Below are 13,791 nucleotides of genomic sequence, written 5' to 3'. Positions count from 1 at the left end.
GCATCTGGATGTGAGTTACGAAAAAATATAAAAATTTGGTTTTGTTTGAGTTTATTTGAATGCCCGTCTCCTCTCATACTTCGTGAATACGATCAAGCAGAATTTGGAGACCTTGAATATTTTCTAACAGAATTACTGTATCCTCCGCTTATCTATTTATATTAAATAGTTCCCCGTTGATTTTTATTCCATATGGCTGTCTCTCAAGTGACTAAATAACTGGTCCGAGTAAATATTGAAACATGTTGGGGACAAAATGCAACCTTGTCTGCCTCCTCGTTGTATGGAGATTCCGTCGGTGTAGTTATCTCTAATTTTTATGATAGCAGTTTGATTCAAGTACAAATTTTAATGACATGAATATTAGGCTATTGATTATGTTCAAAATAAGAGAGTTAAAAGGAACTACAACGTTAACGGGATTCTATTGGCTCATATGGTCAATAGAGCTCCAAATTTGAAAAAAACGCGGAGTGCTACTATCTAAATGGGTGCGTTTTTGAGAAAGGGGTGAATTAGTCCCGAGGCACATGGTGAATTAGGGTGAGTTCTATGCACTTTTGGTACAAACGCGTCTACAGGAAAATTGTTCCAGGTTAAATTGACTATCTAAATATCACATTTTAAAGTCAAAATAATGTTTTTCTACAAAACTATATTAAAAAAAAAACAAGAAAAAAACACAAAAGAAAGCAATTTTGTTTTTTGCCCCATAACTTTTTTCCACGGGGATATAGGTATAGGCATTGCTTCAGCGAAAAATAACGTCCATTCTTCCTCTTTAAAATGAAGTTTGGCAAAAGTCTCTAGGATTTATAGTTTTCGAAATAGGATTTTTCAAAGTTCGCCACTCACAGTATTTTTTGGGCCGTTTTCCCCATTATTTCGCAAACATTGTTCTGTAACTTTTTTCTACGCATCTCTAGGTATATACAATGGTAGATTTAGTAGAAAGAGAAGTCAATTACCTTTAAAATGGTCTATTGTATAAGACTATACGGCTCTTTTTAAGCAAGTTATGCTTTTTCAAGGTTTTATACTTTTAATGATTTTTGATATTTTTAGTGATTATTTTTTAAATTTCTCATTGTGACTTTTTTTCTTGTACATTTAGGTATATATATTTTGGTATAAAAGAAAGCTTATTTTCTTTACTTTAAAATGGTGTATTGCAAAAGTATATCGTGGCTGCGCAACCTGAGAGAATGGTACGGATGTACATCAAATGAACTTTTCAGAGCAGCGGTCTCTAAAATCCGAATAGCTATGATAATTGCCGACCTCCGTCGCGGAGATGGCACTTAAGAAAGAAGAAGATTGCAAAAAATTCTAGGACTATTTCTAAAGAAGATATCCGTAGGATATCCAAGAATATCCGTAATTTGAGAAAAATTTTAAATTTTTTTTATTTTTTTCAATTAGAAAAATATAATTGCATATAACATAATTTTTAATTCCAAATAACTTTTGTTAATAACACTTTTCGATATTGTGAAATATAAAGGTACTTTACTCTTAAGTGAAATTCACATTTTTTAACATACCTCGTACACTATTGATAAAATTTTATATGTGATGATTGCATCTTAAATTTTAGACTATGCAGAGCATTTTATAAAGAATAATTTTTTTTTTTTCATAAAGTTAATAATAAAAAAGTTTTCCATAAGGTTCCAACTTAGTGGGACCTATGGCATGTGTATATGTCACATTTTTAAAAGCATATATCTTGTTTAAAAATAGTCCTAGAATTTTTTACAATACACCATTTTAAAGTGAACGAAATAAGCTTTCTCTTTTGTTGTACAATGTATATACCTAAATATACAATAAAAAAAGTTATAATGAGAAATTTAAAAATAATCATAAAATATATCAAAAATCATTAAAAGTATAAAACTTTGAAAGCAGCCATATCTTGCTTAAAAATAGTTATACAGCCTTCTATAATAGACCATTTTAAAGGTAGTTGACTTTTATTCTTATTAAATTTAACATTTCGTATACCTAAAGCTACGTAGAAAACGTTACAGAACAATGTTTGAGTAGTAACAAGGAAAATAGGCCAAAATCACTGTGAGTGGCGAACTTTGAAAAATCATATTAGAAAATATAAATTATAGACTTCTACCAAACGCCACTTTAAAGAAGAAGGGTGGAAGTTTTTTTTCTGTGAAGCAATGCCTATACCTATATCCCCGTGGAAAAAAGTTATGGGGCAAAAAACAGAATTGCTATCTTTCGTGTTTTTTTCTCGCTTTAATTTTGAATATATTTTTGTAAAAAAATATTTATTACTTTAAAATATGATGTTTTGATAGTAAATTTAGCCTGGAACAATTGTCCTGTAGACGTGTTTGCACCAAAAGTGCATAGAACTCACCCTAATTCGCCCTGTGCCTAGGGACTAATTCACCACTTTCTCAAAAACGCACCACTTTAAATGGTAGCACTCCACGGGTTTTTCATATTTAGAGGTCCATTGACTAATAACTACATAATAAATAGCCTATATCTTTGTCATCTATTGCCATTTCTATTTCTTGAGTTGTTGCGTAATTATTTGTTTATTTTTAGAATATTGATAGTAGACTTCGATATTCATCATGGAAATGGAACCCAAGATCTCACGTTTGAACGTAATGACATAATGTATATTTCCATACATCGCTTATAGCCTATATCTTTGTCATCTATTGCCATTTCTATTTCTTGAGTTGTTGCGTAATTATTTGTTTATTTTTAGAATATTGATAGTAGACTTCGATATTCATCATGGAAATGGAACCCAAGATCTCACGTTTGAACGTAATGACATAATGTATATTTCCATACATCGCTTTGATAGCGCTAAATTTTTCCCATTTTTTAAAAAGGGAAATGTTGACCACATTGGCACTGGCCCGGGCGAAGGCTACAATATTAACATCCCATTTAATTCGGTAAGACATTTTACTGTACTGTAAAAAACCGTCAAACTCTTTCTACTGTAGAAACAAACCTAACAAAGAACATTTATTTTAAGATGAATCACTAGACTAGGGTGTTCCGAAAAAACTAAATAAATTATTAGAAGAATTTTGTTACTTAGCAACAACATTGTTTTTGTTTATTTTAGTAGTATTTTGTATTTTGACGACGAAACCCGATTTGGGCTTCGAAACGTTAATAAAATCATTTTTTTGGTAAAATTGTGGCTTATTCCCATTAAAAATAGTTGATTATAAAAATGCCACAAGGAAATAGCTTCAGAACAACATGAAAAAACTAAAGTTTAAAAATGTTGATCTGCCCGGCTGTTTTCTGGTGATGGGTAGCCTATACACCCTCAATTTAAAATTTCAGCCCAAAATGTTAGCCCTAGCCCTTGTCTCAAGCCCCCAAAGCAAATTTTATTTTTTGGTTTTTCAAAGATTTTTAATTATTGTTCTCTTTTCTTTTTTTGATATCCCCGGTTGTTTTTTGGTGATGGATAGCCTATTAACCCTCAATTTCAAATTTCAGCCCAAAATGTTAACCCTAACACTTGTCCCAAGCTCCCAAAAAAAATTTTGTTTTGGGTTTTTCAAAGATGTTTTTAATCTATAACTTTTTATAAGAAAACAAACAAGTAAACTCAGTTTTAAATTTTATTTTGACATTTAGAAAAAAATCATAGGCGATTATTAATATGGAGATTAAATAATGAATATTACCCATTTTTCACGTGGAGATTTTTAAAAAAATTTTAGGGGGATTGCGACAAGGGTTATGGTTAACATTTTGGGTTGAAATTTTCAGCCGGGGAGATCAACATTTTTAAACTTTGGTTTTTTCGGAACACCCTAATGAATCACCTTTACCAAAACATTGTATTTTTAGGGGAACAAGACAGATGCCGACTATTGGGCTGTCTGGCATAAACTTGTACTTCCTTTGGCCTACTCATACGATCCCCAATTTGTGATTGTATCAGCTGGATTTGACGCCGCATATTTTGATCCCTTGGGAAACGGCTATAAAGTTAGTCCTGAAATGTATGGACAGTTTATTCAAACGCTCAAACCTCTAGCTAGCGGAAAACAGCTAATACTCCTGGAAGGAGGATACCACCTCGAGAGTACGGCTCTTTCCATGACTATGTGTGTTAAAGCACTACTAGGTAAGTTGAGTTTCATTCATTCATTCATTAAGCATTACAATCCCTAGAGACAGGGCCCCCGCTACCATATGTGCAACGTGTGCAACGCACACTAGCCCCATCCTTTAGGAGCGCCAAAACCCGGGTTCAAAAATTGCAAAAAAAAACAAACAAACAAAAAAACAAAAATTAATTTTAAAAAATTAAATAGGATTAAGAAGTATAAACACATACGAAATTGTATTAGTATATCATCCAGTTAGTAATGAGAATCCTGCCGATTCTCATTTGCGAGAACATGTTAGAAGTTAGGCACTTTAATTTATTTTGTTATGATTTTGTTCAATTTCTTTCATTTTGATATTTTAGTCTACAAAAATAATAGTCTATTTACTCACGGTTTTTGGTGTGAATTTTAAAGAACCGCTTCGATTGACATGAAATTTGTCATACACATAGCTAATAAGAAAAGAAGTGATATTGGGGGCAAAAGTGGTATTCTCAAAGGAATACGCCCGAGAATACCTGGGGGTATTCTTGGGGGCGAAAATCATACGTTCAAAATAAGTGCGGAATTGGATAAACTGACTAATTCTAAGCAACTTTTGTTTTTTCGAGTTATTTGCGAGTGAATATGTTCATCTTTCAACAAAAAACCTCGTTTTTAGATGGTTTTCCGCAAATAACTCAAAAATGAATTATTTTATCGAAGAAATACTCTTCTTATGTCCACTTTACATCAACAATAAATTGAACAAGAAATTGACAAAGTTATTCAAGGCCAAATTTGACGTGTACAAAATGTATGGTTTGTAAAAGAAAATGAAGGAATTTGATGAAAGAGAACAATTGGATATGTTTTATTGTGTCAAATTTCTTTATTTTCTTTTTATTCACGGCAAAATTGGATGTAGAATTGTGTTTTGTATAAGTCAAATGTGACCTTGAAGAAGTTGGTCAATTTCTTGTTCAATTTATTGTTGATGTAAAGTGCACTTTAACAAAAATATAGCTTACAAAGAAGTGAAAAAATTATTAATATATGAAGTTTGCAAACCCAGTAGAAGCAGAGTTGTAGCTAATGAAAAGTAGGTTCTTATTCGTCAAATTCCAAATCGAATATTTTAACGTGAAATAACCAAAAAATTAAGCACTTTTCGGTGAAAAATCATTACAACTTCTTTAAAGTGTTAAAAAAAGCTTTATTTTTGATTTTTTAAAAACTTACTAGCAGCAAGAACAAGCAACAAACAACCTTTTTTCGTAAAACAAATCGTAAAAATCTCACCCTAATTAGCATTCCAAATAAAATTAATCGTTACTGCTTGACTATTTACTTCATATACAATGTATTGTTTACATGATATTGTAAGCTTCATCGGTTTAAAGTTTTAAAGGGCTCATTTTTGAAGAAATTTGATTTCAAATTAATTTTTTTAATCATGAAAAAATTCCTTTTTTCCAAATACCTAACTTAAAAATTATTAGTGATACCAAAAATCTCAAGCAATAAAAAAATGTAGGTTTGGCTTTTTTGAATATTTTGGATTTTTTATTTTCTTGTAAGACAAAAATTGGTTAAGATATGGCTGTTCAAAATTTGCATACACTCGTGATTAGTGACTCGTTCAATCCATTTGAACTACAGCCTTTTCAAAAATAAGCACTTTAAACCGATAAAACTTCAGATCATATAAACAATACATAATAAAGTAACTTGTGGCGAAGCGGTAACGATTAATTTCATTTGATTTGCTAATTAGGGGGTTATTTTCACGATTTTTTTTACCAAAAACAAGGGACCAACATTATTTTGAGAGTAATTACTTAATTTTGATGTTAAAAAAATTTAAAAAAAAAACAAAAATATCGCTTCTTTTAAACACTTTAAAATTATGAGGCGTTTTCCCTGACGAGTGCTTGATTTTTTGGTTATTTCACGTTAAAATATTTGATTTGGAATTTGATGAATAAGAACCTCCTTTTACTTTTACTTTTTGAGTTATTTGCGAAAATCCGTCTAAAAACGTGTTTTTTTTTTTAGTTGAAAAATAAACATATTTACTCGCAAATAACTTGAAAAGTATTAGTCATTCTATCCAATTCCGGACTTTTTTGAACGTATGTTTTTTCACCCCCGAGAAGGGTGAAACTCACATTCAGGGCAAAAGCACACATCGGCACAATATCACTTTTTTTCTTTGACATGTTAGCTATGTGTATGCCAAATTTCATGTCAATTTAAGCGGTTCTTTAAAATTCGGAGGTTTTCCAATATTTTATCTTGAGTGAATGGACTATAAATATGACTTCTAAAGTTCAGTTTTTTTGTTTATTTCAAGCACCTACCTTCCTTCAAAAATAAATAAAAAATATAATCCAAAATGCCTTAAAGGGCGCCAAAATCCTTTTTTGCACACAGGCGCCAGTAATAAACCCTTACGGGGGCCCTGCCTAGAGATTATAGCTAACGCCATAGCGTTCAAAATCCTATTCTTACGTGAGGTGGATTATTCCTCTAGTTGATGCTGTCGTGACTTTTTTTCATTTCTTCCTGTCCTTGCACGGAAATTTCCAGTCTTTAACATTTATTGTTCTTATTTCTCGACATCACTCAGATATCTAGCCCTTCTTCTACACCTGGGCCATAGTGATGTCCAGTTAATTATCCTTCTGAACATACTGAGTGTGGGCATATCTGTCCTATTCATTCTAAGCGAAGAGATTTTATGTATCTGACTAGATTTTCTCCTTTTAATTCTTCAATTTCGGCATTTGTTTTCATTCTTCTTTCTCTCTCTTTCGTGTTAAGCGTCGTTGTTTCCATCCCATAATGTAACAACAGGCCATATATGTATAGGTTCATCTTTGTTATCTTACTTCTCAGCAGATTTCGGGTCTAGGACGTTTAATCGCCGCCATTTCATCACCGCCGTTTCGATGCCGCCAGTTCATCGCCGGTCGATTCATCGCCAGCCGATTCATCACCGGCCGATTCATCGCCAGTCAGTTAATCGCTATCTGATATATTTCCGAATTTTTGACAGTTACATTTATTATTTATTTTTAGTATTAATTAGGAATTCTAGGAAATGCGAGATATGACCATTCCCGTTGCCATACTTAATCTTTTAATAGACTTTTAAACTTTTATAATATAAAATATATTATAATGATAATCTTTTAAATTTCACGGTCAACATTTCCAACCAAGAGAAACTGTTTCTTAAATTCGAAAAGAACCCAAAATTTCTGTACAAAAATTTAGGGGAAGTAGAACAGTAAATATAATAATATTTTTTATCTTTTTAATTGTCATAAGTTTTGAACTGAATTTAACGTCGTGTCGTGTCATCTCCCATAATACAAAATTAACTGACTAACTGGCGATGAAACGGACGGCGTTGAAATGGACTGGCGATGAACCGGCGGCATCGAAACGGCGGCGATGAACCGGCGGCGATGAAACGTCCCATTCCGGCAGACTTCTATCCATTCCATATGAAGGGTACAGGCAAAGAAGGTGCTATGTCAAAATAATAAGTTTCGAGAAAAATGATTTTAAAGGTTAAGACTCTCTGGTGTTTTTTTATTATTTATGCACTGACGAAAACTCGTTTATTTACTAAATTTGCTGAAATTACATCGATGTCATCAGTCTATGTGTACAACATGACATAGCACTTTTTTTCGCCAGGACTGCGCGGACTTGCCACCTTCTTAGCGTGACTAGAGAAATTAAAATACAGTATCCGCCAAAATAAACAGTACCGAATATAACAAAATTATTTATGAATTAGTATTTATAATACATACATAATATATGTTCAAAATGTGCACCATGGCATTGCAAACAAGCTTCATAACTTTTCTGAAGATCATTAAACATATTTAAGAAAAGTGGTTGCTACAAATGTTGAAAATAAGTTATTATTCTGTGCCGTAGTTCTCCAAGAGTTTCTGGCGGATTTTCCGAGAGAAATATGGAATTCTTCATCATACCCCAAATTTAGGCATCAGGTGGTGTTAAATCCAGTGAATGAGGTGGATACTCGAAATCTGTGGGACGAGAAATTATTCCAACGTTGATATCTTTCTGACACTTATTTTAAACATGGGCCATTATTCCGTCCAACACCGTATGAGCGGAAATTTATGTTCTACTACAAAATCTTTTTCTTCGGTAGAAAGAACCATAATGGCAAAGATTTTAACCATAACGTAATGTCAAGTTGACAGCTAATGACAAGTATGCCAAATATAATAAATGCAACTTGCGTGCGCAATTTCCCAGCCCTCTTAATTTCGGTACTGTTTATTTTGGCGGATACCGTATATTAGGTGCGTTCACGTGTACAGTTGACAAATTGTCGCCGACAATTTCTAACCTCACTTAATATAAATAATATCGTTAATAGATAAATATACAAGGTATATTTACTTTTAATTAATATTAATAACTAATTATTAAATTATACTAGGTAAATATACCTTGTATATTTATCTATTAACTATATTATTTATATTATTTTAAAGTGCGCATGAGTGTTCTGACAATTTATCCAATTTTCTGACAATTTCAGGTACCCGCGAACGCAACTATTGTTATTCCTGACTGAACACGTTCATAGCAATTATTTATTTATAGAATGGTAGTCGAGATCGCTGGCTAACAGAGGGGACCAGAAACGCATTTTCCGCAAAAATTGATATAGCACCTTCTTTGCTGTACCCTTCATATGTGTTCTTGCCTTTCAGAATGCTTTCCTCTGTTCTCTCTCTTTTTCGGTTTTCCCTATTGTTACTTCCAAGTAGCTAAAGGTGGATCAGTTGCAAATTTATGGTTCTGTGTTATTGGATATTTCTGGGTTGTTGTGTCGCCCTTCCCTATCATAATGTATTCTGTTTTATACTGGTTTATCTCTAGCCCTATTTTCTTTGCTTGCTTATGTAATTTTTCAATTGCTTGTGTAAGTGTCATTTTCGTCTTTGCTGTGATGAATAGATCATCTGCGTGTGATATTACTTGAAGCTGATCTGTAATGATATTTTTGTTTGCGATGTTTGTCCTCCTTATTATTGCTTCCCATATCAAGTTAAACAGTGTCGGGGAGATAAGAGTCATCTTGTTTCACGCCTTTGTTTACTGTGATTCAGTTGAAACTGATCTTTACTGTGGTGTTCTTTGGGTTCAGTGTTATTTTAATCATATAGCATGTAAAAGAATGAAATAATTGAATTCTGAGAGTGAATCCCTTTTATCGAAAGGTAAAAGATGAAAACTTGATGGGAGTCTTTATCAAAGAAGAGTAACATTCACACTTGGTTGTAGGTGATCCTTTACCAGTTCCAAGATTTGATGAGAAGATAGGAACGGAGACTCGAGCGACCATTAAAAAAGTCTTAGATACTCATAGAAACAAATGGAGATTTTTACAAGTTAGCAAAAACATTGCGAACTTTTCATGTACTGATGCTCAATACCAATCACTGGAGACGGCCTTAGAAGAAGAAATCAACGCAAGGGGATCTGTTGAAAGTTTTAGGAAAAAAATTCCGGCGGTCATTAAGAATTAAGTTATGTTTAATACAAGTTCAAGTTAACAGTTAATTAATAGATTAACTATTCAAATTTGTTTCAAAAATGGTTGCTATAGTAACTGTCTAAAAGACGGCCTAATTATTTTTTTATTTCATAACAAACTGTTTTTAATAATATTTAATTGCATAATAAGCGGGTTATATCAGAGGGTACAAATAATTAATATTGCAAAAAGGCATATTCCTATTAAATCGCCTTTTTCAATTTACTCTGTACAAACCGATATTTATTTTCATAATAATATACTATAATGTTCCTTAATATTCCGGTCAATATAGACATTTAAAATAACAAAAATTCCCGGAAAGCCAAATTTTGGTGGAGAGCTGGTGATGTTTACCATTACAAATAAAGTTTTAAAAATCCCCATCGATCCTATGTGTGCAACAAAAGTTATTTGGGGTCAAAGGTCAAAATTTGATATTTTTTGGATTTCTCTCGAAAAATTAAAACATATTTTTAATTTTATCAAAAAAAACCTCAAACGAAAGTTGTAGATCTTAAAATTTTCTACAAAAATAGTCTACGATTTTTTTCCTATGAGTTGCCATTTCTGAGATATCGTGATTTTAAGAGTCACATTATATATGATTGCACACATTTCCACACCACCTGTGAGGTAGTGTGCTCGGCGTGTTTTTTTACCGTGATTTCCCCTGTAGGCCTATTCCACTGTTATGACAATTTTAGGATAATTTAAGGGAACAATACCCGTTAAGTTCTAGATATTACCTTATTATTGATATTGCTAATGATTATTAGGTTAATTATTGTTTTGATTTCTTTAGATATTTTAATCATATTCATATTATTGAAAGTCTACTTCAACAGATTTCTTCCTCTTGCTGGATATTCAAAGATTCTTCAAATGTGGCGCAGTCATTTGTCTCTTCATTAAATCTCTGTAATAATAATTCTACTGCCATACTTCAACTTCAATCGTATTTTTATAGTTTTAGGATAATTTAAGGGAACAATACCCGTTAAGTTCTAGATATTACCTTATTATTGATATTGCTAATGATTATTAGGTTAATTATTGTTTTGATTTCTTTAGATATTTTAATCATATTCATATTATTGAAAGTCTACTTCAACAGATTTCTTCCTCTTGCTGGATATTCAAAGATTCTTCAAATGTGGCGCAGTCATTTGTCTCTTCATTAAATATCTGTCATCTAAAGCTACATCTTGACAAACATTTCTTAATTCATGCAACGAAAACTGGCAATCATCACTCGTTTTTATGAATTGAAACATTTTCTCCATCGCAGAGTTTACAGTTTCATCTTGTGGACGGCCAATTTTACCACCAGTATTAGGTTTTAAGAAAGATTTGTAACAACTGTAATGGTGTTTTGCATCAGCAGCGACTAAATCATACTCAAAATTAATACGTTCTGAACAGCCTTTGAAACATCATCAGAACGATCTTTAGCTAATTTCAACAGGGATTCTTTGAATTTTAGTTTAGTCACGTTACAATTTTTTTTCGAAGATGCTGTGTTTTATTTTTCTCAGTTTCTTCATTGGCTTCATTGCCACAAAATAAACAGTATAAACTTACGTGCATAGAAATCGGCCCACTTAAAAACTTGCTCGTTTTTGATGTCTCATATTTCCAAAACCTGTTGACCGATTTAAGTGATTTTTTGAACATGTTATAGCCTGATTTTTTAACAATACCACTGTAATAATATTGTTGCTAAACAGGTAAATTTTAATTGTATACCGGGTGTACCAATCAGACTGTGTTTTTTTCTCAAAGTTCTCATCACCCTGTGGAATATTCTAGCATTTATAAAATACTGAGATTAAAACCCAACTATAGCCTCAGGTTTTCTTAACATTCTGTTTTTTGATTCATTCGTTTATGTTGGATAATAAAAAATTAGGTACTTCAACAACTAGACATGTTCTTCATCAATACACGGTCTTTCTAAATAAGTGAGACAAACTTTAAGGGGTAATTCTGCATGAAAAAATAATGACAGTTGGCTTTATAAACGTATGTCCGCAAATGTTTCATTTCTGAGATACGGGATGTTGAATTTTTTCTTACAAACTGACGATTTATTTTATTGCTTTAAAACCGGTTGAGATATGCCAATGAAATTTGGTGGGTTTTAAGACGTAGTTATTGCATATTTTTTGACATACAATTAAGAATTTAATATTTCGCATTAGCGCGCATACGTGTAATATGACCGATCATATTACCCGTATGCACGCTAGTGGTGAATATAAAATTCTTAATTTTATGTCAAAAAATGTGCAATAACTATCTCTTAAAACGTACCAAATTTCATTTGCATATCTCAACTGGTTTTAAAGCAATAAATAAATTGTCAGTGTGTAAGAAAAATTTCAACATCCCGTATCTAGGAAACGAAACATTTGCGGACATACGTTTATAAAGCCAAATGTCATTACTTTTTCATGTAGAATTACCCCTTAAAGTTTGTCCCACTTATTTAGAAATACCGTGTATTGATGAAAAACATGTCTAGTTGTTAAAGTACCTAACTTTTTTATTATCCAACATAAACGAATGAATAAAAAAACAGAATGTTAAGAAAACCTGAGGCTATAGTTGCGTTTTAATTTCAGTATTTTATAAATACTAGACTAGAATATTCCACAGGGTGATGCGAACTTTGAGAACAAAACACAATTTGATTGGTACACCCGGTATACAATGAAAATTTACCTGTTTAGCAATAATATTATTACAGTGGTATTGTTAAATAATCAGGCTATAACATGTTCTAAAAATTACTTAAATCGGCCAACAGGTTTAGGAAATATGAGACATCAAAAATGACCAAATTTTTAAGTGGGCCGACTTCTATGCAGGTAAGTTTATTAATTTTAAAACAAAAATTTGATTCTCTTACTCGCGTTCTAGTATGAGGTGCACTTATTTTTTAAGTACTAGCCTGTTCGTCCTCACGTTGTCTTTTTACTGCAGCGATTGAAGTTTTCCGGGTGTATGATTTTCTGCAATCCACGTGTATTGTAACGGATTTTCGAGTTCTTAAATACTCGGTAAACTCATCACCTCTCGCGACACTAGCCTCGATTAAATTTAGCATTTCACGATGAACCACAACTATTTTATCTACACTTAAAAGTTTATTGCAAATAAAGCAAAATTGAGACATTTTTTGGAGCTATAAAATAGCACAAATATACTAAATTGCAGACGCTTGTAATAAGTACTTATATTTACTTGAACTGAACCTTTAGCATTAAACGAAACAGGTAGATGAACAAGACCTACGGATAACAGTATAGGCATTGTTTAAAAAAGACAATATCTTCTTTTTTAAACAATGGTATAGCCAAATGTTTTTCAAGGCCACGTGGATAGAGGAAATTCAGTCGGGGACTGATTTATCTTTTGAATAAATGTTTTCAGAATAGTATAATATATTATATAAAAAAGACACAAATATGCATTTATACTTGTCTTAAATGCCTGATTTTGTATATACGTGCCTTATATGTCCATATCATCTATAATGTGACTAGTAGAATCGCGATATCTCAGGAATGATAACTCTTAGGAAAAAAATCGTAAAAACTATTTTTGTAGAGAATTTTAAGATCTACAACTTTGGTTTGAGGTTTTTTTTTGATAAAACTTACCGTTTTCGAGAAAAATCCGAATTTTTGTTATTTGACCACTATTTGTATGTCTAAGTTGACCGGATTATAAATATGTTAGTTATAATGTTGAACTACGTTTTATATTTGTTAAATTTTAATAAAGGTAGTTTTTTAAACTGTATTTTATTTCATCCTCATTTTGAACCGCATCCAGGAAAAATTAGATGCAAAACTAATCCCACAACAAGCAGGCTTCAGGCCAGGTAAATCATGCACAGGCCAAGTGCTGAACCAAACAGAGTACATAGAGGAGGATTTGAGCAGAAAGAGATAGTGGGAGTGGGAGTAGCCTTGATAGACCTCACAGCGGCCTATGATAAAATAAACCACAGAACCTTGCTAACACTGTGCTTGACAATGACCTGGTAAATATTATTAGATCACTGTTATATAATAG

The 13,791-nt window shown here is 32.1% G+C and overlaps 1 protein-coding gene across 3 annotated transcripts in view; it reads left to right on the top strand.

Moving 5' to 3' along the window:
* Nucleotides 1–13,510, top strand: part of LOC114330784 (histone deacetylase 6) — a 45,110-nt gene extending 31,600 nt beyond the window's left edge. For 2 of the 3 annotated variants that reach the window (XM_050663637.1, XM_050663636.1), the window contains exons 11-13: nucleotides 2,747–2,942; nucleotides 3,862–4,141; nucleotides 9,453–13,510. In XM_050663637.1, coding sequence (XP_050519594.1) covers nucleotides 2,747–2,942; nucleotides 3,862–4,141; nucleotides 9,453–9,697 — 721 coding nt within the window. In that variant the 3' untranslated portion in view covers nucleotides 9,698–13,510. Of the gene's footprint in view, nucleotides 1–2,577; nucleotides 2,693–2,746; nucleotides 2,943–3,861; nucleotides 4,142–9,452 lie in introns of those variants that run through there. The other variant, XM_050663638.1, reaches the window with a different exon arrangement.
* The last annotated feature ends 281 nt before the right edge of the window (nucleotides 13,511–13,791 follow it).

This window comes from Diabrotica virgifera, chromosome 10, assembly GCF_917563875.1.
Source record: "Diabrotica virgifera virgifera chromosome 10, PGI_DIABVI_V3a".
NCBI classification, from domain to species: Eukaryota; Metazoa; Arthropoda; class Insecta; order Coleoptera; family Chrysomelidae; genus Diabrotica; species Diabrotica virgifera.
The sequence above is the reverse complement of the archived record's forward strand: the minus strand, read 5'-3'. Positions and strand labels throughout refer to the sequence as shown.